The following is a 27,920-nucleotide window of genomic DNA, read 5'->3' as shown; positions in this document are numbered from 1 at the left end:
TGAAGATTTTATTCCCAGCCACCCAAAAGTGAAGATGTTGCAAATACAGTGTTCACAACACTCTACTAAAGTTGCCAATATTAGATGCCCAACTTTATGTCCTCTTGCGTTAATCCACTAAACCATTGCTAACAGTAACCTGCGTAGATACTTCACACATTTCTACCAGTGATGCTGAAATTGGGGATGATTTAAAGCACCACAAAATAATCTCGATGCCTGAGCTTGATCTTTATCTAGGGGATTTGAGGCCGCTGGTGAGGCTGACCCACAAGCAACACACCCACAATCAAAGAAAATTTAAACTCCCACTTATGTCCCCATTCCTCTACTTCATTAATACCATAGCTGCCTGCATTGTCCTAACTATATCATTAAAAAGGAGTGAACTACACATATTCCCCTGCAGAATCCCATCCTTTATCTCATACTCCTTAGAAAATGGTGTCCCCACCCTCTTGAATCTTCCTATCACATAAAAAAATCTTGAATCCTATTAAATATGCCACCATCTGTTCCCATCTTTTCCAGTTTAAGCAGCAATCCCTGCATCTATAACGTATCATGAATTTTCTCTACATCAAAGAAAACTGCTACCAGAGATTCTTTATTAACTTGGGCCTTATGAGTATCAGAGTCCAAACTTAACACCAAGACCATGGTCATTCTCTCTTTATCAAATCCAGGTTGGTGTACAACTAATTTTCCACTACTTTCCACAAAATTAAAAAACTGTGCTATAACCATTCAATCCATATCTTACATACATGTGAAGTTAGCAAAATAGGTCTATAATTGGAAGGAATTGATTGATCCTTAGCAAGTTTCAATGTAGGGATAACAACCGCTAATTTCTAGGAAGCAGGACGTTGCTGTTCAACCCATATTGTATTAAATAATTTCAAAACCTACAAAGGTTTTGAATCAGATAACCATGTACACATATTATAACAAGTATCATCTTTCCCACGTGATGTCTGACCAGCACCATTACATACAGACAATATAAATTCAGCATCAGACAGGAACTGGAACATGCTTTTTTCGCAGCGAACTGAGGATTGCTTGCCAAAATTGTTTCTCTATAAGACCGCTCTTCTTTACTTAAATTCACCCAATAAGCTTTTGCTAATAATTCTGCAATTTTGTTAGTAACTGCAACCTTTTCTCCACCATACAAAACTGATCATTTGTCAAGTTTTCTAATAGCCCCCATTTTCTATATCATACCCTTAACTTCCCCTCTCTGGACCCGTTTCCCAATGCTATCACAATGCCCCTCCCACTATTTTTCCAACTAGAGCTTGAGTTCCTTATACTGTATGAAAGATGATTAGTAGCACTGCCTAACTTTCCTAAAAGTTTTATTCTGCTCCTTCACAGCTTTTAGTTATGCTATCTGTTCCTACTCCACCATAAAACCCTTTTAAATGTTTAGCATTCACAACTTTAACCAGAGATTGCTCCCCAAAACCAGTCAATTCAATACAATACATTAGTGTTACTTTCCTTCCTCCCGCAGCTTTTAACCCAAAGTTTTCTCACATTGATTACCATCTTTACAATATATGCTTTTTTCAAATCTTTAGTTGAATTGGATTGATATCAGAAATAAGTCCCAATCAAAACACAACAAAACGTAAACTCTTCCTTCCTTCTTTTATTTAAATCCTGTCTACTGCCTTCATCGCTGGATGATAAGCCACTACAATCCTCAATCAATTGCTTATTTTTCCAATTCCCAGAAACCTGCCATCAGCCTTCCTCTATACAACACCCAATACCACCTCTTGTTCTATATTCCCTGTTGCTTCCTGCCATTTCTAACCCTTTCCTGCCTGAGAACAACTCCCAAAATTAGGCTCAGCCCTTTGCTTCTACCAATAACTTACTGAGCAAGCCACCAACCTCAAAGGGGAGTTCCTCTCTCACAGTTTCAAATGTTTATGTACACGACCAAACAACTTCTTGTCACATGACAAATCTTTTCTGTTACATAACAAACCAAATTTAATTAAGCTGTTTAATACATTATCATGTAGCGATGTGCTACACACAGCGCTGAAATAACAACAAGCAGTCGGTAAGTCGTTTCGAGACTAGTTTATTCAAACTTCGCGGCGATGGCATTTAATCCCTAGTGCCTGCCCTCTCCGGGTGGAAATGATGTCAGAGGTGCATTACCAAAGTCTCCCCCCACGCGCTGACTATTCCTGAGCCAGTTCGCCTGCGCAGAAAGTGGGTCGCCACATAACCGCGCCCCCCCCCCCCACAGAACTGGCGATACACCCCCCAATGTCCACAGTCTGGATCAGTCTCTGTTTGGGAGGTCTGCCTCTGCGTCGCGGTGCCTGAACCTCGATCGGCTGCACCAAGTCCACATTGGCTGGTTTGAGTCGGTCCACCGTGAAAACCTCCTCTCTCCCCCCAACGTCCAGAACGTACATGGACCCGTTGTTGTTGATCACCTTGAACGGCCCCTCGTACAGCCCGGTGTCCGCCCCTTCGTACAAACACAAACTTACAGTTCTGCAGGTCTTTGGGTACATGGGTCGGGGTCTGTCCGTGCTGTAAAGTTGGTACGGGGGCCAGGTTGCCGAGCCTTTCGCGTAGTCTGTCCAGGACTGCTGTGGGTTCTTCCTCTTGCCCCTTGGGGCTGGTATGAACTCTCCCGGGAGGGCCAGGGGCGCGCTGTACACCAACTCGGCTGACGAGGCATGCAGATCCTCTTTGGGCACTGTACAAATTCCAAGCAGGACCCAGGGAAGCTCGTCCACCCAGTTAGGTCCTCTCAGGTGGGCCATGAGAGCCGACTTCAAGTGACGGTGGAAGCTTTCCACTAGTCCGTTCGACTGTGGGTGGTAGGCAGTTGTGTGGTGTAGCTGTGTTCCCAACACCTTGGCCACAGCCGACCACAGGCTGGAGGTGAACTGGGCGCCTCTGTCGGAGGTAATGTGGGCTGGTACCCCGAAGCGTGCTACCCAGGTTGCAATCAGTGCTCGGGCGCAGGAATCGGCAGATGTGTCGGTGAGCGGGACTGCCTCCGGCCACCTCATGAACCGGTCTACCATAGTTAGGAGGTACCACGCTCCTCTGGACACTGGTAGGGGGCACACGATATCCACATGAATGTGGTCGAACCTCCGGTGGTTGGGTTCGAACTGCTGCGGTGGGGCTTTAGTGTGCCGCTGTACCTTGGCTGTTTGGCACTGCGCGCACGTTCTGGCCCATTCACTGACCTGCTTGCGAAGTCCATGCCATGCGAACTTGCTGGAGACCAGCCGGATGGTTGTCCTGATAGATGGGTGCGCCAAACCGTGTATGGAGTTGAAAACTCACCGCCCCCAGGCTGCTGGGATGATAGGACGAGGTTGGCCAGTAGCCACGTCGCACAGGAGGGTCCTATCACCTGGGCCTACGAGAAAGTCCTGCAGCTGCAAACCCGAGACTGCGGTCCTGTAGCTGGGCATCTCGTCATCTGCCTGCTGCGCCTCCGCCAGTGCTGCATAGTCCACCCCCAGGGACAGGGCCTGGACAGCTGGTCTGGAGAGTGCGTCCGCCACGATGTTGTCCTTCCCCGAGACATGCTGGATGTCTGTTGTGTACTCGGAGATGTAGGACAGATGTCGCTGCTGGCGAGCCGACCAGGGATCGGAGAACTTCGTGAACGCGAAGGTCAACGGTTTGTGGTCCATGAACGCAGTGAACGGCCTGCCTTCTAAGAAGTACCTGAAATGCCGGATTGCCAGATACAGTGCCAACAGCTCCCGGTTGAAAGCACTGTACTTGAGTTCGGGTGGTCGTAGGTGCTTGCTGAAGAATGCCAGGGGTTGCCAGCGCCCCTCGATGAGTTGCTCCACCACCCCACCGACTGCTGTGTCGGATGCGTCCACCCTGAGGGTGGTGGGAACATCCGTTCTGGGGTGCACCAGCATCGCGGGATCTGCCAAGGCTTCCTTGGCTTTAACGAAAGCGGCCGCGGCCTCCTCATCCCAAGGAAATGTCCTTGCCTTTACCCGATATCAGAGTGTACAAAGGGCACATAATACAGGCTGCTGAGAAGAGGAAACAGTGGTAGAAGTTCACCATACCAACAAACTCCTGCAGGCCTTTGACTGTGTTGGGCCGGGCAAAGTGGCGGATCGCGTCTACCTTAGCGGGCAGAGGTGTTGCCCCGTCTTTGGTAATCCTGTGGCCCAGGAAGTTGATGGTATCGAGACTGAACTGGCATTTGGCCGGGTTGATCGTGAGGCTGAAATCACTCAGGCGGGAGTAGAGCTGGCGGAGTTGGGACAGATGCTTCTGACGACTACTGCTGGTTATAAGGATGTCGTCCAAATAGATGAACGCGAAGTCCAGGTCGCGTCCCACCACATCCATTAGCCGCTGGAACGTCTGTGTGGCATTCTTCAGGCCGAACGGCATTCCGAGGAACTCGAACAGGCCGAACGGGGTGATAAGTGCTGTTTTGGGGATGTCTTCAGGGTGCATCGGGATTTGATGGTATCGCCGGACGAGGTCTACTTTGGAAAAGATTCTTGCCCCGTGCAGGTTTGCTGCAAAGTCCTGTATGTGCAGCACGGGGTAGCGGTCTGGAGTTGTAGCCTCATTCAGTCTGCGGTAGTCACCGCATGGTCTCCAACCCCCAGCTGCTTTGGGCACCATGTGCAGGGGGGAGGCCCGTGGGCTGTCGGACCTCCGTACGATCCCCAATTCCTCCATCCTCTTGAACTCCTCCTAGCCAGGCGGAGCTTTTCCAAGGGGAGACTTTGTGCGCGGGCGTGGAGGGGTGGTCCCTGGGTTGGGATGTGGTGCTGTACCCCGTGTCTGGGCATGGCTGCCATGAACTGCGGTGCCAGAGTCGATGGAAAGTCCGCCAGGATTCTGGTGAATTCGTTGTCCGACAGCGTGATGGAGTCCAGGTGTGGGGCCGGCAACTTGGCTTCACCCAGGGAGAACGTCTGGAAAGTCTTGGCATGTACCAGTCTTTTCCCTTGCAAGTCGGCCAGCAGGGTGTGAGCTCGCAAGAAGTCCACCCCCAGGAGTGGTTGGGCCACCACGGCCAGTGTGAAGTCCCACATGAACCGGCTGGCACCAAACTGCAGCTGCACTGTGTGGGTGCTGTAGGTCCATATTGTGCTGCCGTTTGCGGCCCTCAGGGTGGGTTCTGGCTTCCTGTTGCGGGTGTCGTACCCCATCGGGGGCAAGACGCTGATTTCCGCTCTGGTGTCGACCAAGAAGCGGCGTCCCGACTGTTTGTCCCAGACGTACAAGAGGCTGTCCTGGTGGCCAGCCGCCATAGTCATTAGCGGCAGCTGGCCCTGGCCATTGCAGGGCGGGTGACAACGGAGGGCTTTTATGCCCCACCGCTGGTGGTAGAAACACCACTGTTCACTGTCCTCCTCACTCCTGCCTCTGTGTTGTGTGCGCCCCCCTGCCAGGCCTGGTCTGGTCCACTGTTGGGCGCGTGGCCTGGTAATCTGACGGACGGACGCCACGCTCTCCCTCTTTGCTTTCCACAGCACGTCTGCCCGGGCCGCCACCTTCCGGGGGTCGCTGAAATCTGCGTCGGCCAGCAGCAGATGTATGTCCTCGGGCAGCTGCTCTAGGAACGCTTGCTTGAACATGAGGCAGGGCTTGTGTCCGTCAGCCAGGGCCAGCATCTCGTTCATCAATGCTGACGGCAGTCTGTCTCCCAAACCGTCCAGGTGAAGCAGGCGGGCACCCCGTTCATGCTGTGAGAGGCCAAAGGTCTCAGTGAACAGCGCTTTGAATGCTTCATATTTTCCTTCTTCCGGGGGCGACTGTATGAAATCCGCAACCTGGGCGGCCGTCTCCTGGTCAAGGGCGCTCACCACGTGATAGTAACGCGTGGAATCAGAGGATATCTGCCGAATCTGGAACTGGGCTTCTGCTTGGCTAAACCACACGCATGGTCGCAGCATCCAGAAAGTCGGCAGTTTTAGTGAAACTGCGTGAACAGATGAAGAGTCGGTCATCTTTGGTCCAAATCCCGTTTGGGCTGTCACCAATGTAGCGATGTGCTACACACAGCGCTGAAATAACGACACGCAGTCGGTAAGTCGTTTCGAGACTAGTTTATCCAAACTTCACGGCGCTGGCATTTAATCCCCACCCTCTCCGGGTGGAAATGACGTCAGAGGTGCATTACCAAAGTCTCCCCCCGTGCGCTGGCTATTTGTGAGCCGGTTCGCCTGCGCAGAAAGTGGGTCGCCACAATCACATCAATGGTCTCTAACAGTGTCAGTGGCACATATCACAATATGTTATTGAATATGCATGATCTAAAATATTATTTTAAGCTTATTTTCTCCTCTCACTTTAAACCTATGCCTCAAGGGATTAGTTCCTCTTCTCAAGAATAAAGACTCCATGTGTTCTCCCTCTCTATGCTCATTGTGATTTTTTACACCTCTATAAGATTACCTTCAATCTCCTATGCCCCAAAGAATAAAGTCCTAGCCTGTCCAATGTTTCCCCATAACTCAGACCCCTGTCCTGGCAGCATCACTGGAAAATTTCTCAGTGGTCTTTCCAGTTTAATGATGCCTTTCCTATAACAAGACAACAAAACTGTACCCAATACCCCCAGTGTGGTCTCCAATATCTTGTACAACTGCAATGTGAAGTCCCAACTCCCATGCTCAGATGGTTGTCGAGCTCAGGAGGGTGCTGAGCGACCACTCCCCTCTGAACATTGACGGCTCCTCGGTGGAGATCGTAACGAGCACCAAATTTCTTGGTGTTCACCTGGCGGAGAATCTCACCTGGTCCCTCAACACCAGCTCCATAGCAAAGAAAGCCCAGCAGCATCTCTACTTTCTGCAAAGGCTGAGGAAAGTCCATCTCCCACCCCCCATCCTCATCACATTCTACAGGGGTTGTATTGAGAGTGTCCTGAGCAGCTGCATCACTGCCTGGTTCGGAAATTGCACCATCTCGGATCGCAAGACCTATACAGCGTATAGTGAGGTCAGCCTAGAACATCATCGGGGTCTCTCTTCCCACCATTACGGACATTTACACTACACGCTGCATCTGCAAAGGTAACAGCATTATGAAGGACCCCATGCACCCCTCATACAATCTCTTCTCCCTCCTGCCGTCTGGGAAAAGGCACTGAAGCATTCGGGCTCTCACGACCAGACTATGTAACAATTTCTTCCCCCAAGCTATCAGACTCCTCAATACCCAAAGCCTGGACTGACTCCTTACTGCCCTAATGTCCTGTTTATTATTTATTGTAATGCCTGCACTGTTTTGTGCACTTTATGCAGTCCTGGGTAGGTCTGTAGACTAGTGTAGCTTTCTCTGTGTTGTTTTTTACGTAGCTCAGTCTAGTTTTTGTACTGTGTCATGTAACACCATGGTCCTGAGAAAACATCGTCTCATTTTTACTATGTACTGTACCAGCAGTTATGGTCGAAGTGACAATAAAAGTGACTTGACTTGACTTGACAGTGCCCTGACTCTTGAAGGCCAGTGTGCCAAAAGCCTTTTTCTCCACCATGTCTATCAATGACACTGCTTTCAGCTGCATATTGTACTTACACTTATAGTTCCCTCTGATTCAGAACACTCCCTAAGGTCCAACCATTCACTGTTTAAGCCCTACCCTGATTTACCCAATGTTTGACTTCTGGTAAATTGGTTTTTATTGTCACATGAATCGAGATACAGCAAGAAAGAAAACTTTGACTAGCATGCTATCTACACATCACATTTCATCACAACAGTGTCCTGAGCTAGTGCGAGGGAAAACAAGAACAGAACGCAGAATAAATGTTAGCGAAAGGTGCAGTGCTGGAAGCTAAAAAGGTGAAAATCTATAATGAGGTGGATTTTGAAAGGAAGAGTCCATCCTTATTTTAGGGATCATTGAATATTTGGGATTGAAACTGTCTTTGAGCCTGGTGGTATGTGCTTTCTGGCTTTTGTATCTTCTGCCGATGTTAGAGGGAGAAAGGGAGAATGTTCGGGGTGAGAGGGGTCTTTGATTATGTTGGCTAATATAATCATTTGGGATATGGGGAGAAGGCAGGAGACTGGGGCTGAGCAGGGAAATGGATCAGCCATGATGAAATGGCGGAGCAGACACAATCGGTCAAATGGCCTAATTCTGCTCATATACCTTATGGTCTTTACCAAAGCAGTGAGAAGGTTTGACAGATACCTTGGAGGCTAGGCTGATTTCAATGATGTGTTGAGCTGTATCCACAACTCTCTGCAGTTTATTCTGGTCTCAGGAACTCCAGTTGCTGGAATGCATCTAGATTTTTTCATTGGAGTGTCGAAAAATGAGGGGTGTACACATAGGTATAAAATTATGAGGGGCACAGAATAAGGTGAACATGCATAGTCTTAGGAAACCAAGAATGACAGAGCCTGACTTTAAGATGAGAGGGGAATGATTTAATAGGACCCCAAGGGACAACATTTTCACCCAGAGACAGGTCAGTCCTATATTTGAAATGACCTGTGCAGATTGAAAATAACATCTCTACCTTGCTGACAATCAACACTGGCACACCACAGGGATGTGTGCTCAGCCCACTGCTCTACTCTCTCTACACCCATGACTGTGTGGCTAGGTACAGCTCATACAGTATCTACAGATTTGCTTATGCTACAACCTTTGTTGGCAAATTTCAGATGGTGATGAAAGGCTGTATAGGACAAGGTATACCAGCTAGTGGAATGGTGTCACAGCAACAACCTCGCACTCAGCAAGAGTGATTGTGGACTTCAGGAAGGGTAAGACAAGGTAACACAAACCAATCCTCATGGAGGGATCAGAAGTGGAGTGAGAAATTTCAAGTTCCTGTGTGTCAATATCTCTGAGGATGTAACCTGGATGCAACATATTACTGCAACTATAAAGGAGGCAAGTTTGCAATCGTAGATTGGACTTTGTGTAATAACCTAGATCTTAATAGGGAGCTTAACATAAAGGAACACTTAGGTGACAGTGATCATAATATGATTGAATTCATACTGCAACTTGGGAGGGAGAAGCATAACTCACATGTATCTGTATCACAATGGAATAAAGAGAATTACAGAGGCATGAGAGAGGAGCTTGCCCAGGTGGATTGGAGGAGGATACTGACGGGGATGATGGCAGAGCCGAGATGGCTGAAGTTTCTGGGAATAGTTCACAAGGTGCAGTTTAGATATGTCTCACAGAGAAAGGTTGCAAACGGCAGGGGTAGGCAACCGTGGCTGACAAAGGAAGTTAAGGGCTGCATAAAAGGCAAGGGAAGGGCATATAAGGTAGCAAAATTGAGTGGGAAGTTTGATTGGGAAGCTTTTAAAGTCCAACAAAAGGCAACTAAAAAAGCTATAAGGGAAAAGAAGAAATATGAGGGCAGACTAGCCAAAAATATAAAGCAGGATACCACAAGTTTTTTTCAGTCATATAAAGAGAAGAGTGTTGAGAGTTAATACTAGACAACTGGAAAATGATGCTGGTGAGATAGTAATGGGGGGGGGGGAAGAAATGGCAGATGAACTTAATGGGTACTTTGCACCTGTCTTCACTGTAGAAAACACTAGCAGAGTATCAGTGAGTGCCATCGCTATTACAAAGGAAAAGGTGCTAGGCAAACTCAAAGGTCTTAAGGTGGTTAAATCACCTGGGCCAGATGGACTACATCCCAGAGCCCTGAGAGAGGTTGCTGAAGAGATAATGGATGCATTGGTCATGATTTTCCAAGAATCACATGATTCTGGCATGGCCCCAAAATAATGGAAAATTGCAAATGTCACTCCACTCTTTAAGAGGGAGGAAGGCAAAAGAAAGGAAATTATAGGTCAGTTAGCCTGACCTCAGTGGTTGGGAAAGTGTTGGAGTCTATTATTAAGGATGAAGTTTCAGGGTACTTGTAGACTAATGATAAAATAAGTCGAAGTCAGCATGGTTTCAGTAAAGGGAAATCTTGCCTGACAAATCTGTTGGAGTTATTTGAGGAAGTAACAAGCAGGGCGGACAATGGAAAGGCAGAGGATGTCACTTACTTGGATTTTCAGAAGGCACTTGATAAGGTACCACACATGAGGCTGCTTAACGAGATAAAATCCTAAGGCATTACAGAAAAGATACTGCCATGGATAGCAAAATGGCTGACAGGGCAGGAGGCAGCATATGGGAATAAAAGGGCATTTTCTGGTTGGTAGCTGGTGACTAGTGGCATTCCTCAGGGGTCAGTATTGGGACCGCTACTTTTCACATTGTTTGTCAATGACTTCAATAATGGGATTGATGGCTTTGTGGCAAAGTTTGTGGATGATACGGAGATAGGTGGAGGGGTAGGTAGTGCTGAGGAAGCAATGCGATTGCAGCAGGACTTAGACAAATTGGAAGAATGGGCAAAAAGTGGCAGATGGAATACAGTGTTGGGAAATGTATGATAATGCATTTTGGTAAACAGAACAATAGTGTGGACTATTATCTAAATGGGGAGAAGGTTCAAACATCAGAGGTGTATAGGGACTTAGAAGTCCTCGTGCAAGACTCTCAGAAGGTTAGTTTACATGTTGAGTCTGTGGTAAAAGAAGGCAAATGCAATATTGGCATTTATTTCAAGGGGATTAGAATATAAAAACAAGGAGATGATGCTGAACCTTTACAAAACACTAGTCAGGCCACATTTGGAATATTGTCAAAAGTTTGGACCCCATATCTCAAAATGGATGTGTTGTCCTTGGAGAGAGTCCAGAGGAGGTTCACAAGCATGATTCCAAGAATAAAGGGGTTAACATTTGAGGGGCGTTTGGCAGCTTTGGGCCTGTATTCACTGGAATTTAGGAGAATGCTTGGGGATCTCACTGAAACCTACTGAATGTTGAACGGACTAGATAAGGTGGATGTGGAGAGGATGTTTCCAATGGTGGGGGAATCCACAACTAAAGGGCACAGCCTCAAAATTGAGGGGCAACCCTTTAGAACAGAGGTAAGGAGGATTTTTTTTAGCCAGAGAGTAGTGAATCTGTGGAGTGCTCTGCCACAGAGTGTGGTGAAGGCCAATTCTGTGCATACGCTTAAGGCGGAAGTTGATCGTTTTCTGATCAGTCAGGGCGTCAAAGGTATGGCGAGGAAGCATGTGTAAGGGGTTGAGTGGGATCCAGAGCAGCCATGATAGAATAGCGGAGCAGATTTGATGGGCTGAATGGCCTAATTCTGCTTCTATGTCTTATGGTCTTAGCAGCTATATTTCATTAGGAGTTTGAGGAGATTTGAGCACTCAAAAACTTCAAATGTACAGCAGACAGCATTCTGACTGGCTGCATCATCATCTAGTATGGGGGGGGGGGGCTTCCACACAGGATCAAAATAAGTTGAGAAATTTGAAAATTAGCCAGCTCCATCGTGGGTACCAGCCTCTGTAATATCGAAGACATCAAGGAGTGGTGCCTTAGGAAGCCAGTGCCCATCATTAAGGATCCCCACCACCCAGGACATGCTCTCCTCACTGTTACCATCAGGAAGGAGGTACGGAAGCCTGAGGGGACACACTCAGTGATTCAGGAACAGCTTCTTTCCCTCTGCCATCTGATTTCTGAATGTACTTTGAACCCATGAACACTTGCTCACTACTTTTTTATTTGTTTTTTGCTCTACTTATTTTAACCTTATTTACCAGGCATATATTAATGTAGCTGAGTGTTTTCTCTGTATTTATTTATCGTATAGTTCATGGTACTGCTGCCTTAAGGTTAACAAATTTCACGACATATGCTGGTGACATTTAATCTTTTTCTGATTCTAATTCTGCCAGAGGATGTGGCTGAGGCAAACATATTACCACATTTAAAAATATGCGTGGAGAGAGGTACACGGGTAGGAAAGGTTGAAGGGATATGTGCCAAACGCAGGCTCATGGACTATATTAGATGAGTATCTAGGTCAGGATAAACCACTTGGGCAGAATGACCTGTTTACCCTGCTCTATGACTCTATAACCATTGTGACAGCCTTGAACAGCTCAGTTCAATTTGGTGGGTGTGCTGCACTGTTGGGACAAGCTAACTATCTTTTGAAAGTGATTCTGTCTGCTCTTTCAGCGTGAAATGAAAGATCCCTTGACACTAATTTAAGTGAAGGAGCAGGAGATAGACCTCCATCTCCATCAGCGAAGCAGAAGAGCTGGTCCCCGTTTTTTGTGGGATCTTACTCTGCCCTGAACTGCTGGGAGTTTTACAACGCAGCCGTGCATCGTAGTGAATTAGGACACAGAATAATTATCGAGTCTGACTCGTGATTGGCTGCAGCAGTCAGAAAGCCAACGATGGTAGGGGATGTGGAGAGCCAAACGACTACCCGTGAACTGGAGTACAGAAACAGCATTTTTACTCTGATTGGCTGCCGGAAAACAAATTCCATCTCTGATTGGTTAGGTTTCATTGGCCCTGCGATTGGCTGGATAAATCGTACGCGCTGGCGTGTAATTTAAGACTTTGACGGTCCCCGGTAAGTTGGTGTGTTTGTGCAGTTTCGGGTTCAGGGTTTGCAGGTGTAGTCTGTCTTTATGCCACTAACGCTGGGAATTAAAATTGCATCACCGGGATTATGTTGTATTGCGTCTGAGTTGGAGTTTCTAACAGTTTAGAGGAGAACAGGTGGAGGATCTCCCAAGTCCAAGTATTCGGCTGCAGGCCGAGCTCCTCGCAACAATACACGCGGGTATTCTTTTGGAAGTTGCACGGTAGAATCAACACTGACCTTGCGAGCATATGCGAGCTGAGTTTTGGTGTTTGTTTGACATTTAATATTGTGATTAGTAATTGCTGAGACAGAGTGGCGGGAATTCAGATTTCTGCATCTTGTTTCAGAAACTTCTAGGTAGCTCAAGTTACTGTCAGGAGCGCGCAGATGCTGGAAATCAAGGTTAAAGGCGATGGGATGAATACAGTTGGGAGGGGGACGGTGGTGGGGGTGGAGGGAATAATGTGGAAGCTGGGCTGTGTTGGGTAGGAAAGGCAATGGGCTGAACAAGAAGGAATCTAATTGGAGAGAACTTTGGACCGTGGGACAAAGAGAAGGGAGGTGGGAAACCGGGGGGGGGGGGGGGGGGGGAGTGAAGGCGATGGATAGGTGGTGAGGGGGGGAGAGAAGGGGTAATTGGGCCATAGGGATAACAGAAGGGGGAATAAAAGAGAGGAGTGGTTTCTGGAAGTCAGAGAAATCAATGTTCGTGCTTAAGAATGAATATGTGTGGCTGGCTTCAATGTGGCGGTGGATAGACATGCCAGTTTCACATCCATGAAACAATCCTCAGTCTGCATCAAATCTTACCGATGCAGCAGAGGTTACCGGAGCACTGCCTCACCTGGAAAGGCTGTTCGCGTCTGAATGGTGGTAAGGGAGTAGGTGTAGGTGCAGGTGTAACACTTTGCGAGTTGTTGGGTAAGTCCCAGGAGGTTGATTGATGGGGAGGGGTGTGTATATATATAGTATAGGCTAGTAGGATGGTAGGTGAGATTAATGGGGTCCTGTTCCTGTGATATCGAGAGAGTGAGACTAGATATGTGGAAATTGGAGGAGATTCAGTTGAGAGCTGCATCGATAGCAGTGGAGGGGAAACACTCCTTTGTGAACCAAAGAGCATCTGATGATGCCCTGGAATGGAAGACCTTATTATGAGAGCAGATGTGCTGGAGATGGAGGAACTGAGAAAAGGGAATGGCATGACTGCAAGTGATGGCTGGAGAAGTGTAACCATGGAGTCAGTGGGTTTGCAAAAACTTTCTCTAGAGATGGAGACAGATGATGCAAGCAGGGAAAGCAATAGGAGATCGACTAAATGAACCAAGTTGTAGACAAAGTTGGTGAAATTGATCAAAGCAGTGGTCGATGTAACGGAGAAAGAGTTGAGCAGTGCTGCTGGTATAGGCTTAGAATTCAGACTTTTCCACGTAGCTGGCAAAAAGGCAGGCGTAGTTGGGGCCCATGTGAGCGCCCATGGTTACACCTTAGGTTTGGTGAAAGGGAGAGGATTCTGAAGTTGTTAAAGTTAAGTACAAATTCTAGCAAACAGACAGGGGTGGTGATAGAAGGTTAATGGTTGGGTCTGTTGTCAAGAAAGAATTGGAGAACTTTGAGGCCTTCCTGATGGAGAATGGAAGGGTATGGTGACTGGACATCCCTGGTGAAAATGAGGTGGCCAGGGCCTGGGAATTGAAGGTTGTCAAAGTGGTTAAGGCATGGAAGGTGTCACCAAATCTAATTGAGAAGGAACTGAACCAAGGGAGATAAAATGGAGTTGAGATACAGGGACACAAGTTTAGTGGGCAGAAACAATGGATCTATGGAGCAGTCAGGTTTGTGGAACTTGGGTAGGAGGTAGAAACAAGTAGTGCAGGATAAGGGAACTGAGGCTGGATGCTGTAGAGCAGAGATCTCCAGAGGGGATGGAGTCAGTGATGGTGTGAGCAACAGCGGGCTGATGCTTCTCAATGGGGTAGTGATTAAGGGGTAAGTAAGAGGGGGTATCAAAGAGCTGATGCCTGACCTCAGGAAGGTAGAGTGGTCAGTCCACCAGATTACAACAGCGGCACCTTTATGGGGTTGATAGTGATTTTGGGATTAGTGCAGGGAGAATTGAGGGCAGTGGTCAGTACATTACGAGCATGTTAACATAAATTATGTATAACTTACACATGCACAAACATGAGCAATAAAATAAGCATAACAATACTTGTGCAAAATTGAGAAAGAGGAAAAGAAATATGGTCTGAGGTAGTGTTAAGGTTTCTCAGGTTGATGGCAGTGGGGAAGAAGCTGCAGGTATGAACAACATTGGAGTTTTGGATGTCTACAGATTTGTAAAGGTGGCAGATATTGTGATTAAGTGAGCACAAAGGATAATTTGAGAGTTTATGCTAGATCTATCAATGAGTAATCCCTAAAATGTGCAGGTTACTTGTAACGTGTAGGTGAGTGGTGAAACCTGGGTGGAGTGGGATTGTAGAGCCAATACATGCCTGCTTGTTCTAAACCCTCCCAGGGTCACTTTCATAGTTAGCAGTTGCTCTTTATGGTGCGGGCTGAAGGAGAAACGTTCCTTTATTATCTGTACCAGTGTAAAATAATAACTTACCCATGCGTTGTGTAACCATGTGTGTGTAAGAGTCAGCTTTCACAAACAAAAGGAGTGCCAGCAGTTTCTGTGGACTTTTGATTTCTTCCCAGTGCCTCATTCTGACAGGGCTTTGCTCTGAATATATGGCTGGTGCTCCAGTTGTATTGTGATCAACGCTCAATGACTCTGTTACTGCACTGGTGGAGAGGTGTACCTAATATCTGGATCCAAGCACAACTGCTAGTCAAGAAAATCTAGTCTGTCTTTAACATCTTGGATGTATAAAGAAACAATTGTGAAACAGCTAGGGTGCTCATTGGGAAAATAAGCAACCAGTCTTCAACTATGGTACATACAGAGAAGTTCGAAGAAAGGTTTCCACGTAAATGTAGATTTTAGAGATGTAAAAGGGGTGAGCAAGCCAAAGAGGTTTTGAGGGGAAGTTCTACTGGGAATGGAAGGCCAAGATGGAGTTTTTTTAATAAAGAAAAACAAAGTCAAGGTATAATTTAGACCAGTTATTAAGCAGTCCTCAAAAGTTTTAACTTCAGATGAGGAGTGGGGATGACAGCCCGTCTTTCAGTGGGGTGATGAACATGGGTTTAAGATGAGAGGGGACCTGAGGAACAGGTTGTTGATATGGAAGGTAGTGGGGGTATGGAGTGAGCTATCAGAGGTAGAGGCAGGTACAACATTCAAAAGACATTTGGATAGGTGCATGGATAGGAAAGCAAAGGTTTGGAGAGATACTGAATTGGTTCAGGTAGATAATTTGGTCAACATGGATAACTTCTGCTAAAAGGCCTGTTGACTATGCTGCATAATGCTGACTCTAAACAAAATACTGGAACTAGAAATAGAAGTTTGGGGGGGGAGGAGGAGGTGGAAGAGTTTTGCTATGATTGATTTAGCAGGGAAAAGCCAAAGGTCTTCTCTATTTTTGTCAAGTGATTTTGTGAATGTAGCTTGGAATTCAAGTGTGACAAGAACTGTTAAGATTTGATAAAAGTGTTTAAAATCAGATTTTCGTAATATGAATTTGTGGGGGGGGGGAGTTAATTTTGATTTAATGCTGAGTGGAAGAGAACAAATAATCACCAAAGGAATGTTGATAAAGGGTAAGAGACTTCATTCCAAGGGATCGTTAGGAAGTTTAGCGCTCAAGTTGAAGTAGAATCTGTACATTTTTTAAAGTGGATATGGATAATTGTTACAGAAGACATCGTTAGAGAATGTGCTTCAGCTAACTACCAACTTCAAGATGGGCCAAATGGCCTCTTGAAGATTTATGATGGAAAGGGTTTTCTTTTGTTTGTGTTTGACAGTCACAATAGAAAAGTGCAAACTCTGTTCTGCCAAGTGAATGATTATCCAGGATAGATGAAATTCTGTTTACAGACAGACATACTTTATTGATCCCAAGGGAAATTGGGTTTGGTTACAGCTGCGCCAACTGAGAATAGTGTAGAAATATAGCAATATAAAACCATAAATAATTAAATAAAAATAAGTTAATCATGCCAAGTGGAAATAAGTCCAGGACCAGCCTGTTGGCTCAGGGTGTCTGACATTCCGAGGGAGGAGTTGTAAAGTTTGATGGCCACAGGTAGGAATGACTTCCTATGACGCTCAGTGTTACATCTCGGTGGAATGAGTCTCTGGCTGAATGTACTCCTGTGCCTAACCAGTACATTATGGAGTGGATGGGAGTGGACTACAGTGTAGTTAAACATTTCCACAGCCCCTGCGTAATGAAGCAAACTCTAATCACGTTAACTTTGGGGTGTTTTTGTATTTAATACAGCACAAGTCCTAAGAAGAAAGTTTTTGGATCATGACAGACATCATAGCTGAAGACATCTGGGAATCCCACAATGCACAGCTGGTGGAGCCCCTTTGCACCAATGACCCAGAGGTAGTTAAAGCAAACAATTGTCAAAGCCCTTTGTTTACTAAAAAAATGACTTGTATTTTGTATAGGAAACTCAGCATTCGGGCTGAACATTTTGGATACTGGAACTGAGATTACAGCAACCATGACAGCCTGTTGCTTGTGCTCTTTTCTATAGAGTTTGCTCATGGCAACTTGAAGATTATATATATTTTTAAACTTTGTCATTTATTAAAGTGTGGGAGCTATTCATCTATCAAATTTCTACTAGGTCTTCAAGTAATCCCTATTCCGTGACTTATTCCCATGTAACCTATACTCTCTTAGATACCCATTAAGTTCCCCTGATTTTTCTTTTGCCACTGATCTACACCGGGGCAAATCACATTGGCCAGATAACCTACCCAGTGAGGGAAATCCATGCAGGCGTGGGAAAGATGTGTAAATTCTACACAGACGGCACCGGAGATCAGGATAAAACCTGGGTTACTGGAGCCATAAGGATGTGCAAAACTAAGTATTGTAGATACAAGACAATCATTCAAGTAATGATTTAAAAAAAAATTCCAGATGAGCCACTTCGCCCAGAGCCATGGAAACATGAAATTAACTGTCATACAAAGTAATCCACGTGCAGAACACAGATAACTGGGTAAACACAAGGACATGCTGATTGGTGAAAGCAGTCTCAGAGAAGTGAGAATGTCAGTGAAGGAACATTCTTGTGGACTAGGTGGGCCTGTTTCTGCTTTGGGAGTGTCCCTGGCCTTTGTCCTGTGAAAGAACACTCATGCAGAGTTCTGCTCTTCTGCTCCCTGACAGGTGTATGGGATTATTAAGAAGGAGAAGAATCGTCAGAGGCTGGGCTTGGAACTCATCGCCTCAGAGAACTTTGCAAGCCGAGCAGTGCTGGAAGCCCTGGGCTCTTGCATGAACAACAAGTACTCAGAAGGATATCCTGGGCAGAGGTAGGGGTCTTTTCCTGAAACATGACTACATTATAGTCAGTTAAATGTAGGGTAATGGACTAAAAGATGGAGTTAAGCTGTTCACATACTATTACAGGGAAACATTTAAGTACCAAAATAAAGATAGTAACATGTTATTTTTAGGTACATGAATAGGAAAGGTTTAGGTGTAAATGGGGCAGATGTGGGCTAATGGGACAACCTTGGTTGGGAATCTAGGTCAACATGAACCAGTTGGACCAAAATGCCTGTTCCATGATGCATGACTAAGAATCTATAACCTGTTGAACCGATAGTCCAGAGTCCTGTTGGTCTGGTATCGGGATTAATCATTGTCCAGAATGTGAGCCAGGTATCCAGTGTGAGAGCAAGTGGTGTGTGAAGTCAGAGCAGAGCTCTTGTAAACTTCCCACTCCTTTTATATTCATCATGTTCACTGGAAAAATCATTTTACCACTGTGTAGTGTCAAATAAAGAGAAAAAGAATTGTGTTTGTGTGTATTAAGATTAGTAATATCCAATTGTCTGGAACATCTGCTTGCTTAGCACCACAAAAATCCCAAAGGTGCTGGATTATCGGAGTTTTCTGTGTGTATTATGCTCTCTGCATATATACTGTCTTTAATGCTGTACATTTCCAAAGTGTTATAATATAAACAATGACTAGGAGAACTTTGTTGCATTTTTACCTTTGGGCTAGACTTCTGCAGCTTTCAGGACTTACATTTGTAATTCTGCACTTGACAAGAATATCACTGATTGTGGGTTTTTTTTGACAGCATGAACCTCTAAAAGATGTTTAAATGCAGTGTTTTTAGTTTTGCTGCCTTGGATCTTTAACACAGATTGAAGTAGTGATTTCCTTTAGATGAATGTTGGCCTTGTTTGTGTTTAGATCTAGTCACTTATACACCGGAGCTGTCTGGCTGAGTGACCACGGGAGTTGACGTGGACTGAGATGCAGTTGGCATTTTATACTGCACTGAGTGGTGGGGCCCCCTCTTGGGCAGCCAAACTCAACGTGTGTGTTTGGAAACAATGCCTTCTAAAAGCAAGTGGAAAGTTGGAGATCTGTGTGATGCAGATTGTTACAACTGTGGTTTACATTGCCAGACCCATTTCATTGCTGGAACTTTGCACTGAGTTTATTTTGTGGCTGTGCAAGTTATAGAGCATTTGCCCAACCTCATTAATCCCATTCACCCAGACTAAGCCCATATCTGTCACAGTGACCCATGTCTATCTATGACTTGCTTATTTAAATGTTAGTGAAAATACCTCTGATTCCATCACGATATCTGGCAGCCAGTTCCAGATATCAACCGCTCTTTGTGTTTGGTATGAGATGAGAAATTAATCCCTCAAGTTCCCCTAAAACTTGTTCCCTCAAGTACAGAGCGGCCTTGTTTTTGAGCACCTGCCACAGGAAAAATATTTTGACCATCTACCCTATGTCTGTCTCTCATAATCCGATCTACCTCTGTCAGGTCATTTCTCAGTCTTGCTGGCACAATGGAAAGCAAGATCAACTTCCATGATTTCTGCCCATAACTAAACTCCAGTCCAGCATGTCAGAGTCAGTAATCAAAGCATGGGTGATTTCATAAGCTCTTTTGTATTGAACCAGTATTAACTGATGCACCAGGTTCTAAAAGGGAACTGACCATTGAAACTGGCCACTGCTCGGGATTCATTGGGCAGCAACTCGCCTGGTGAGAAATGGGACAAGGGTTCACCCGGGTGCACTGATTGGCATTCTTGTAGAAGTTATCAACAGCAGCATGAGACTGACGGGGTCCACCGAACTAAATTGTCACACCAGTGGGGGAAAGTGGCAGCAAGTCAACATCTATCCAAATGCTGGAAGAACTTGAATGAACTCACTCAGTTGGAGAAGATCAGTGTGCAGTTGACCACGGAGACCACCCATTGCTACTAGCTCTTCCACACTTGTACACACCACCTGTACACTTGTAGCTGTTGAGCCAGGGCAACTATTTAATTCATTTTGACTAGAAAAGGGTTCATGGTTGTGAACGTCACCTCCTTGAGGCACGGCCTCTTGAAAATGTCCTCATTGACTCTGCTTCTGGGCATTACCAACACCAGGTCTCCATTGTTAACATCATCGGGATAGGGGGTGGAGGGTCATCACTGACCAGAAATTTGCCTGGGCCAGGTAAATAATGTGGTTACAACAGATGGACAGAGGCTGGCTGTCCTGTATCAGTCGCTGGACACCTGAGAGCCTTCCCACTATCTGTAAGAGACTAATCAGGAGTGTGATGAGATATTCTCCACAATGAGTAATAACTCTCTAGAAGCTTGCTATCCAGGATATCGCAGCCCAAGTGACAGGCATCTCATCCAGCATTGACTACAGTGCACCATCCAGACTGTTCCAAATGGATTTCCAAATCCTACAATTTCTCCCATCATTAAAGACAAGAATACAAGGAGAACATTGTCCTTCCTGTCTTGAAACCACACCACTGGACCTTCATTGTCACTGGATCTAAATCCTGGAATTTGATAAAGTTCAAGCACACAGTGTTTCTTGGTCTTGTGCAACATAGTTATACGGACATAAAAAATAGGAGCAGGAGTCGGCCATCTGGCACATCGAGTCTGCTCCGCCATTCAATATGATCATGGCTGATCTGGCCATGGGCTCCTATCCACCCACCTGTCTTTTCTCCATAACCCTTAATTCCCCTACTACGCAAAAAAATGTCCAACCTTCTCTTAAATATATTTACTGAGGTAGCCTCCACATCTTCATTGGGCAAAGAATTCCAAGATTCACCACTCTGTGAAAAAACAGTTCCTCCTCATCTCCATCCTAAATTTACTCCCCCAAACTTTGAGGCTGTGTCCCCTAGTTCCAGTCTCACCTACCAGTGGAAACAACTTTCCTGCCTCTATCTTATCTATTTCTTTCATAATTTTATTTGTTTCTCCCCTCATCCTTCTGAATTCCAGGGTGTATAGTCCCGGGGACTCGATCTCTCCTCATAGTCTAACCCCCTTACCTCTGGAATCAACCTGGTGAATCTCCTCTGCACCGCCTCCAAAGCCAGTATATCCTTCCTCAAGTAAGGAAACCAGAATTTCATGTAGTACTCCAGATGTGGCCTCACCTGTACCCTATACAGTTGCAGCATAACCTTCCTGCTCTTAAATTCATTCCCACAATGAAGGCCAAAATTCCTTTTGCCTTCTTGATAGCCTACTGCACCTGCAAACCAACTTTTTGTGATTCATCCACAAACACTCCCAAGTCCCTTTGCACAGCAGCATGATGCAATCTTTTACTATTTAAATAATAATCTAATCTTCCATTTTTCTTTCCAAAGTGGATGACCGTGCATTTACCAACATTGTATTCTATCTGGCAGACCCTTGCCCACTCACTTAACATATCTATATCTCTACAGACTCTCTGGATCCTCTGCACAATTTGCTTTTCCTCTCAATTTAGTGTCATCAGCAAACTTAGATACAGTACCCTCAGTGCCCTCTTCCAGATCGTTAACGTGTATCGTAAACGGTTGTGGGCCCAGCACTGACCCCTGCGGCACTGCTGAGACCTGCTGAAGGGTCTTCACATGAAACATCAGCTGTACTCTTTTAATTAATTCTGCCTGGCCTGCTGAGGTCCTCTGGCATTTTGTGTGTCTAAGCTTGTTGTCTACCCTCAGAAGTGGCCTCTGTCTTCAAGACACTTGTAAGCACTGGAGATGTACCACAAACCTTGTGCCAACATAATTGGTTGCTGGGACAAGCAAACTAATGCCAGTGTTGTAGTTAAGGCTAACATCCCCAGCAGCCAGATTCTGATTCTGTTCAGCCTACTCCAGTACATGGTGCACGTCCTTAATGCTAGATTTCCAAAACAGGAACTCCGTTTCAGCTCCATCACAGTAGAAATTTCCAGATGAACAGGAAATGTTTCAATTATGTTCTCACCATTGCCTTGAGGTTAAAAAAAATAATAACCTTACTAACCTATGGACTCTGTCCAAAAAATGGCTTAAACTAGATGTAGGAAGCAGTGTATGGAAATACTGTTTTTAAAAAAAAAAAAACACTGGCAAAGGATTGTACCACCTCCCAAACTGCCCCTTCCATCTCCCTCCTTTGAACCCACGGAAGTGACTTGGAGGCAAGAACCCTTGCTTCTGAGGACACACCTGGGAAGAAGACAAAAGCATAAGCAAACTAAAGCCTGACTTTTAAGCAAAAAATTTTCTCTGAATGTGTCAAGCACTCTAAATTTGTATTCCTACCTAACTGTGGAACCCATCTACTTTAAAATAACACTTGACTGAGGCATAGTGATAAGTTACAAGGACACTAAAGTCTTTCACTCAAGCACCAGCTGTTCCTCTGGACTTCCCCAGTAATTCTGGTGAATGCCTCTTATGCCAGAGAGCATTTGTTTGTACTGGTTCATCTGCCAAGACAGCTGATTTGTAACCAAAGTATCATTGAGCACAAGGAGGTGCTTTCATAATCTGATTTGGCATTCATATTACACATTAATTGCTAAATCTTAAATGGCAAGACTAAAAAGGAATGAAGCTTTTTAAGTATATGTGCTGTCCTTAATATTGGATCTAAATGATCATATACTGGTAGGCACTGTTGATGTGGGGCTCTTAGTACCAGTAACTGTGGTGTTAACTGTTCAGACTAACAAAATGGCTTCTCTGTATTGTTATAATGAAATGGCTTCTCTGTAATATTACTTAATGCTGTAATGGGTTTCTGTATCTGGAATGTTTGAGTTAAACTTGTTACGTTCCCCTGGGTATCTTGTGACTGTCCGAGCGTGATGTAATGGTCGAGTGGAGTGATGTAATTTTCCCGCTAGTGAGAGGTCATGTGATGGCCTGTTTCAACAGGTATAAAAGGGGAAAGCCCTGCAGTGACAAAGGTCAGTTCATTGTTTAATTCATCAGTGACTCCATTGTGCTGCGTATTCGTCTCATGACGCAGTTTTGTTTTAAAGTGGAGTTTTACTTTCTGCCCCAAGTCTCAAAGGTTATTGCTGGCAGTTTTGCTACAATACTGCCAGTTTAGTCCAGTCGGAGAGTGAAGATTTATGGAAGTGCGGAGACACGAAGGATCGAGTAAAGTTCGTGTCGTCAGTAATACAGGATCAACCTTGTTTAATCTTCATTCAAAGAATTAGTAATCTGCGTCCGAGATAGCTCCTGCATTGTGTAAGCAGAAAGAGCGGGACGCAGTGTTTTGCCAAGGAAAGGTCAGTGCCTTTAAGCCGTTTTATTTCCTTCACGTAAATCCTTCGAGCAAGGCATATTTCAGCTGGGATCAGCAGTAACGTCATGTGGTCGAGGAATTTGTTACTTCAGGAAAGTCTCTTAATTGACTGTAAATCATTTGGACTTTTGCATTTATTGCTTTAAGAACTGTGTTCGCATTTATCGCTTTAAGAACTGTTCGAGTTGCCATATAGCAGTTAACTTACAGATAAGTTAGTGGTTTGTTAACTTTTGGTTTTTTTTTTATTGAGCAGTGTTTAATAAAGGTTTTATTGGTTTATAAAAAAAAATCTGTCTCAATTCTATATTCATTGTTGCCGTATCATAACAAACTGTAGATAAGAGGGGAACTAACCAGTGGAGAATTGTTATGCTATCTTGTATCTGTGAGCTGAGCGGGAGTTTGCGGTCTTTCGGGAGGCGAGCGAGGAGGACAGACGTGTGAGGAGCAGACAGCAGTTCCAGGGTGGTGGATACTGGACGTCAGCGGTTCGGACGGTGGCCGAAGGCTCGGAAGGTTGTTGTGGATAGAACTGGAGGCGTAAGCTCCAACGTATTAAAATATTACGTGTACAAACTGAAATGTACTGATTTGGTGCCTTTAGGTTATCTTTCTACTAACCCATCACTAAGAAATAACTAACGTTGCAATTATTTACTCGCCTTTGGTGTATTGTCTGGTATTTGTTTTGCGGGCGTGTACTGGGGGGGCATTACACTGTATTTGCACCGAAGTATTGCACTATTGGCGGGGCAACGGCGGTTCACCCTAGGCGAACGGGGGTAAATTGGGGGCATGGATGCTACAATTGTGGGGTTTCTCATCTGGGATTTGAATTTGTCAGATACGGTGTAATTCACCCCGGTTTAAACGAGGGGAGATGGATTCGGTTAAGATTGAACTCTGATGTGAGATTGAGGAAGTACCGGTTAGTCACGCCTGCGTATTAAGTGGGGTGGACATGCGTACACAGAGTGTTAATTCGATGTTTGAGTACAGTCAGAGCTATCGGTAAAAGTTGAAACCGTAGGCAGAAAGATTGGTAAAATGGGGAATTTAGGCTATGTGTTAGCGCGGATTGGTGCTGACGTCTCGACAGTGGGACTGCCACCATCTATCGGTGACCTCTGACGCGGGGCCATGGGGCGTGCACATTGTCACAGAGGAAAGGTTTGACGTGTCTGATTGGACACCAGAGGAGTTGCTTGCTGCTGTGGGCGGAGATTTCCGGGAGCGAGTCCTGTCGTTTTTGAAGGATGAAGGAAGGGAGTGGTCAGATTTGAAAAATCTAATTAGTTCCCCTCTCCCACAGAAGGGGAAAGGTTCGGAGTTGGCGTCAGCCATTAACTCCTTGGTGAACAAGGCAGCGGGTCCTTGTCAGAAGTTAACAGTTTTCTCAGGGAGGACTCCCACCCCCAAAGGGGAGGATGGTTTTGAGACCGGGATAGAACGTGTCGAGGATTCTCTTGTGGCACTAGATGGAGTAAGTTGCATTTTGGCTTTGCTCCATTCATTTTTCAATTTTAATACCAGCGGGCAAAAGGCAGCAGCTGAAGGCAAGGAAGCCGGTAATGGATGTGGAAGGAGAGAAGGTGATTCTAAACAGCCTGAACAGTCTCCACTCACCTTGGAAGCTATGTCGAAGCTCCTGGACGATAAATTCGATAAACGATTTTCTACTTTGGAAGTATTGTTAAAGGAGATCGAAAGTAGACTGGGAGCACTTAAGCGGGAGAGTGAAAAACAACAGCGGCAAATTTGTGAACTCAATGAAGCTGGAAGGCATGGAGACCGCAGATTGGACTCATTGGAAAATAAATTAACTTCAACCACTCAACCACTGGAACAGTATAAATTCAGGATTATTGACCTGGAAAATCAGTCATAGACAGAACCTGCAAATAATAGGACTCCGTGAAGACGTTGAGAGTGGTGACCTTACTAAATTCTTTTCTCAATTTTTAATGGACATGTTCAGCTCTGAAGTTTTCTCTACTCCCCCTATACTTGATAGTGCTCACTGGGCTTTAAGAGCAAAACCTCCTAAAGAGTTGAAGCCTTGACCTGTTATACTCTGATTCTACTATTCGCATATCAAGGAGCATTTAATTCGAATTGCCCGTCGGAAAGGGGTTATTGAATATGGAGATCTCAAGTTTTATCTGGTTGAAGACTACAGTCCGAAGGTAATGCAAGAAAGATTGCGCTTTAAACCAGTGATGTCCGAGCTTTAGCAAAGAAAGTTTCAACCAGCTCTGCTATTTCCAGCTTGTTAAAGGGTTGTTCTGCCTGATAAATCACGTAAATGGTTTAAATCCGTGGATGAAGCTCATTAATTCTTTGAGGATCAACGTTCAATCTCAGCTGTCTAATAAATTTACTGTTTCTTTATGTCTGTATTCATTTGGTTTATAAGTTAATAACCAGTTCATAGATCTGGACTTCTAAAGTTTGAAGATTTCTGCCCTTGGTTTGATAACACTGGTCCTTTGTTTTGGAGTACGGATGTTTATCGTGCTTCTGTGTTAAAGTTCCTTCTTTTCCCCTTATTTTCAGTTGTCCGTTTTTGAAAATAATTAAGAATCTGATTTGGTGATTTTTTTTTTTCTCCCCCCTTGAAATATTAATAAGATTGTATTCTGTTTCACTATCCAAGATCTCGCCTTTCAAAATGTTTTGCAAACGGCTGATTTTTTTTAAAACATTTGTTTGGTGTTTTTTTTTTTTTACGGCATTCTTTTCTCAATGTTTTGACTATGGGTGGCATTTCGCATTCTTTTCAATTTTGGAGATTTGCCTTCAAAAGAGATGGGGGTAGGGGAATTTCTAGATGGCTTCCTGGCTGTCTATTGGCCAGTTTTCGGGCTTTTGTGGGCAGGGAGGGGGGCTAGTTTTAGTTTAGTTTTATTCATCTGGGCTGATCTGAAACTACAAATATGTCTGAATTGTCGTAACTTCCGGTTCCCCTTCAAACCTTTTTTTCTCTTCCTGATTCATGAGTTTCGTATGCAGTAGGGTTAACCCTTCACATACCATATGGCTTATTCAAGTAAAATGGATAATATTATTAACTTTGTCTCATGGAATACGAATGGATTGAATCATCCAATTAAATGGAAGAAGATTTTTAAAGTTTTTCATAGATTGAATGCTCAGACTCTCTTTGCCCAGGAAACTCATGTGAGGAAGGAGGGTAATCAGTGTTTTTTTTTAAGGTTTTGAAAAGGACAACAATTTCACTCCAATTCAGGCTAAGGTGAAAGGAGTCTCTATTTTTATAGACTCCTCGATTTAATTTGTTCACTATGAAACAATCTCAGACCTGAATGGTAAATTTCAGTTAAATACTGATTTACTTTATAACCAAAATGTTGTTATGGTTAATATCTATGCACCAAATGCCAACTATCCTAAATTCTTTAAGCATCTATTTGCATCTCTTCCTAATTTAAATGAATATATGTTGATAATGGGTGGAGATTTTAACTGTTGCCTGAATCCCTCGATGGACAGCTCTGCGTCCAATCAGGTACTCCCAAACAAATCTGCTATTTTTATTAATTCCTTTTTAGTTCACTCCAGAATTTTAGAAATTTGGAGGTTTTTACATCCTAATGATAAAGAGTTCTCATTCTTTTCTCATGTATATCATAATTACTCTGAAATTGATTTTTTTTATTGTCTCTCGATTAGTTCCGTCTGTTACTGCCTGTGAGTACGATGCAATCACCGTTTACAATCATTCGCCCTTGAAACTATCAATCAAGTTAACTGATCTAACTTTTAGCGCTAGACAATGGCGGTTCAGTTCTACTCTGCTTCAGGACTTAAACTTTGTTAACTTTATTGCCTTTTTCTTTTCAACTAACTTTACAGAAGAAATTTCCAGTGGGGCATTATGGGATCCTCTTAAACTATATATCCGTGGGCAAATTATTTCATATTCTGCTGGATTGAAAAACAAATTAATAATGATATATGTACATTGGTTGATTAAATTGATTAAAAAAATATTCTGTTGCTCCTAATCTGGAGCTTTATCAAAAGAGAGTTGAACTTCAGATGCAACACAGTTTGTTATTTACATCCCCGATTGAAAACCAATTACAGTCAGTCCTCCTTTATAGAACCATAGAACACTATAGCACAGTACAGGTCCTTTAGCCCTCCATGGTGTGCCGACCCATATAATCCTTTTAAAAAAAGTACTAAACCCACACTACCCCATAACCCTCCATTTTTCTTTCATCCATGTGCCTGTCCAAGAGGCTCTTAAATACCCCTAATGTTTTAGCCTCCACCACCACCCCTGGCAAGTCATTCCAGGCATTCACAACACTCTTGTGTTTAAAAAAAAAAACACTTGCCCCTGATGTCTCCCCTAAACTTCCCTCCATTAATTTTGTACATACGCCCTCTGGTGTTTGCTATTGGTGCCCTGGGAAACAGGTACTGACTATCCACCCTATCTATGCCTCTCATAATCTTGTAGACCTCTATCAAGTCCCCTCTCATTCTTCTACGCTCCAAAGAGAAAAGTCCCAGCTCTGCTAACCTTGCTTCATATGACTTGTTCTCCAGACCAGGCAACATCCTGGTAAATCTCCTCTGCACCCTCTCCATAGTTTCCTCATCCTTCCTATAATGAGGTGACCAGAATTGAACACAATA

The 27,920-nt window shown here is 44.6% G+C and overlaps 1 protein-coding gene across 3 annotated transcripts in view; it reads left to right on the top strand.

Annotated features, from left to right (window-relative positions):
* The first annotated feature begins 12,411 nt into the window (after positions 1–12,411).
* shmt1 (serine hydroxymethyltransferase 1 (soluble)) overlaps positions 12,412–27,920 on the top strand; it is a 55,099-nt gene continuing 39,590 nt past the window's right edge. The window contains exons 1-3 of one of the 3 annotated variants that reach the window (XM_073060955.1): positions 12,412–12,490; positions 16,906–17,016; positions 17,815–17,960. In XM_073060955.1, coding sequence (XP_072917056.1) covers positions 16,936–17,016; positions 17,815–17,960 — 227 coding nt within the window. In that variant the 5' untranslated portion in view covers positions 12,412–12,490; positions 16,906–16,935. Of the gene's footprint in view, positions 12,491–12,519; positions 12,726–16,905; positions 17,017–17,814; positions 17,961–27,920 lie in introns of those variants that run through there. The other 2 variants (XM_073060956.1, XM_073060957.1) reach the window with 2 other exon arrangements.

Source organism: Hemitrygon akajei, chromosome 11 (assembly GCF_048418815.1).
Source record: "Hemitrygon akajei chromosome 11, sHemAka1.3, whole genome shotgun sequence".
Taxonomy (NCBI): Eukaryota; Metazoa; Chordata; class Chondrichthyes; order Myliobatiformes; family Dasyatidae; genus Hemitrygon; species Hemitrygon akajei.
Note: the sequence above shows the minus strand (reverse complement) of the source record. Positions and strands in the feature narration are given on the sequence as shown.